The sequence below is a fragment of the Onychostruthus taczanowskii genome, unplaced genomic scaffold, assembly GCF_017590055.1.
Source record: "Onychostruthus taczanowskii isolate IOZ18803 unplaced genomic scaffold, ASM1759005v1 scaffold190, whole genome shotgun sequence".
In the NCBI taxonomy this organism is placed as follows: Eukaryota; Metazoa; Chordata; class Aves; order Passeriformes; family Passeridae; genus Onychostruthus; species Onychostruthus taczanowskii.
In genome coordinates, this window is record NW_024499129.1 from 12569 (window position 1) to 15922 (window position 3354).

The following is a 3354-nucleotide window of genomic DNA, read 5'->3' on the forward strand; positions in this document are numbered from 1 at the left end:
TTTCCCCGGGGCCTAGACCTGCAATCCCTGGCCACGTGACCCTTCTTCCCACAGCTCCAGCAAATCCCCCCTGTGCGTTTCTGGAGTGATGGTGCTGCTAGAGGGGGTTGTGCCGGGTGAGGGCAGCTTGCTGCGACGTGACCTGCCTGGCTACATTTGAAGCAAGCCATAACACTGGTTAGGGTATTGACGGCTGCCTGAATAGGTGTCAGCTGTTCCTCCCTCACCACGTATTTTATCAATCCAGCCAGACTGGTTCCGGCTGGGAGGGAACGCAGGATCTCTTTCGTGACTGAATTACTCTGCTGACGAAGGCAGTCGGTAATCACTGATTCCATGGAACTTGCGGGTAATGTGGAGGAATCCAGGGCTGTTTTCAGCCGGTCTACGAAATGTGTGAAGCTTTCGCTCTCTCCCTGTCGACCAAGGGGCTGGTCTGGTTACCCCCCTAGAAGCTGCCTGGATGGCCTGTCTGGCTGCCCTGGTTGTTGCTCTGATCTCCTCAGCCCGTAGCTGTGCTGCTTGCTGCTGTGGTGTGGCTACATCCTCATGTTTCCCTAGCAGCCTGGCTAAACTTGAGCCATGAAGTTGCTGTCCCTCGCCTGATGCCTGGCTAAAGCTGTTGAGCAATGGTCTGTCCACTCTTGCTTAAACACGATCATGCCTGCCCTATCAAAGATCATACGAGCTATTTGTCTAATATCGAAGGGAAGTAAATCGTCATTGCTAAAAAGCCCGTCTATTAAAGTGGTAACCACTGCTGAGTTGATCCCTTTTTCTGAAATTGCTTTCGCTATTGTCTGAACTTCCTTTGCATTTACTGGTGTATATGTTCGCTGCTGATTTCCCTGGGCTCCGGTAATCCTGACTGGGTAAGCATGAACATTGCTCATGTCCAGCCAGTCCGAACATGCTATTTTTAATTTCCCCCAGTCTGTAAGCTTATATTGCTTCTGTTTCCCGGTTTTATTTAAAGCTTTATTCGGTTTTGCTTGAAACCGCGTTAATTCTGCCCTCTCGCTTTCGCTCAGTGACAGTCTGAGCCACTCGAGGGTTGAGCTGACTGAAGAGCTCTCACCTGTATCCGAGCCGGAAGTTGAATGCCAATACACTTCCGTTTTGCTCCGCGTTTTCCTGCGGCTCCGCCCCCACTCCTCCCCTCGGAGGTGGAGTCGCACCTCCCCTCGGGAGTGGCGTCGCTCTCGCTCCTCCCCTCTGGGGCGGCCCCGCTCCTCCCCCCATGGGCGGTGTCGCTCCGCCTCTTGGGAGGGGCGCCGCTCCCGCTCCCCGTGCGTTTCCTGCCCCCCGCACCGCCCCGCGCATGCGCAGTAGTGTTCATTCTCGGCTCCGGGCCGTTCCCGCCGCTGGGCGGCTGGCTCCGCCCCTTTCCTAGCCCCCCGCCGCCATTTTCAAAGCCATACGGTGGTGGAGCTGGCTGTAGCCGCGCCGCGTCGTCATCGGTCTGCCTGCTCACCGGCGGCGCGGCTTCGGCGAATCCCGCGGCTGCCGCTAGCGCACCGGCGCTGGCGGACTCCGCGGACGCCGGCGGCTCGGCGCCGGCGGTCGCCGCGGCAGCGATACTTTCCGCGCGGCGCGCATCTGCCGTTAAACTTTCCCAGAACGAGCGCGCGCGCTGTTCCGCCGTCATTTTTCCCCGGTCAGCGGTTTCCGGTGGGGGGGGTGGTGGGTGCGACGGCGGCGCTGCCATTTTGGCGCGTTCCTCGGGCGAGCTGGGGTCGGGCGCGGTCCGCGGGGGGTTTGAGGGGTCCCGCAAGATGGGCTGTGGGGTCGGGGAGTCCCGCGGGCACTGCGGAGGGGTCGGGGAGTCCCCCCGGGGCGCCAGGTGGTCGTGTCCCGGGCTCGCATCCGCGCGCGGGTTCGGGCGGGGAACGCCCGCTTCCCGCGCTCCCCTGCCTCCCTCCGGGCTGTTTCCAGGGGCAGATTGGGTCGCAGCTACGCTCCCGATTTTTGGGGTTGCTATCAGCATGGTCTTCGCTGCTTCCCATGCCTCCTGCTGTTCTGAAGCCTTTTTTAAAGCTTCTTCTGCTTTAGCCCATGCTTTAAGGCATTTTGCACTGCCTGTAGCTTTTAAACCCTCAGGTAAAGCGATCATACACCTCATCCATATCTCCGAATTAAATTTATCTATGGGACGAGTTATCGTCCCTAGCTCATGGAGACTATTAATAGCAAGCTGAAAGTGCTTGAAATCGCATCTTGTTCCCCAGTGCAAATTAAAATAACTCACGACTCTGGCTACAGCTTCCATGAAACTGGCGGTCCGGAGGCGTCCCTCCTCGCTTTGGTGGAGTCCTGGACCCCCCGCAGCCGCTGGTCCTGTCCAGGGGATTCCCAGTCCCGGGTTTTGTTTCTTCTCCTTTTTCCCGGGTTACGGCACCACTTGTGGTCTTATGGTTAAGGCCCGGCGCCCTGGTTCAGAACACAGCACGGCAGCCCAAATCCCCAAGGCTGCTCGGGCTAAGAACTTGCAGACACCAGCATGGCAGACGGTTCAAAAGCCCTTTATTGGTTTTCTCATCGATATATATACCCTTGGTTCTACCTCTACTTTCTGGGGTCTAACTTTTACCTTTTATGGTTAGTAAGGAAACTGGGAGAGGCCAGTGTTAGGAGAGGTTACATTCTTTGGCCTCTTTTCCTGTGGCTATCTCTTATCTCTCTAAGTCAAGGGAGGGAGGGGCCCTATCGGTTTCCGTGACAGCCCGAGATCTTCCGAACGCCTGTCCCTATTCTCTCTGCCACAAGAAATCTAGATTTCAAACTTTTTATGAAACTTCTCTAAATGTGAGCTCTTCCATTTTCTCTTCCTCTGTTGTAGGCAGGCACCCTTTGTTACATTGTATGGTCTTGATAGTTTCCTGGATTCTCACTCAATGCTTATCTCAAGATACTTATGAATTCTCTCTGAAAAATATTTTCTTTCCATGCTAATATTTATGCGAGGAAAGAAGATGGTTAATGCAACCTGCCTGTATCTGTTTTCTGCGTGTTTCTGTGAAATCTTAGTTGAGGTCTATGGGGATTCATTGGCTTTTCCTGTGCAAATATGTCCTAGAAAACAACCAGAACCTGGTATGTTACTTTCCTCAGGCTCTGCCAAGCTTGATTCCTGAGTTTTCTACAGTACCTCTGATTCTGCACTCCTAAAGGAAGGTAATTTTTGTGGCAATCTTTATTTTGTCTGTTGAAGACCTAGTGTAACTCCAAACCAATGCTACAAACAGCACCATGTCAGAGAAACAAGAACAGTATATTTTAGTGACTTTCAGTGAGATGTGCAGATCCTACCATACATGGCTCAGGTTTTTATAGTGTGCAAGGCCAGAGTTAGAA

At 54.2% G+C, this 3354-nt stretch overlaps 1 protein-coding gene across 1 annotated transcript in view; it reads right to left on the reverse strand.

Moving 5' to 3' along the window:
• The window catches only part of LOC121334699 (skin secretory protein xP2-like), a 3959-nt gene extending 1268 nt beyond the window's left edge, over window positions 1-2691 (reverse strand). Inside the window, exon 1 of the mRNA XM_041402063.1 lies at window positions 1079-2691. Coding sequence (XP_041257997.1) covers window positions 1079-2269 — 1191 coding nt within the window. The 5' untranslated portion in view covers window positions 2270-2691. The remainder of the gene's footprint in view (window positions 1-1078) is intronic.
• Between the last annotated feature and the right edge of the window lie 663 nt (window positions 2692-3354).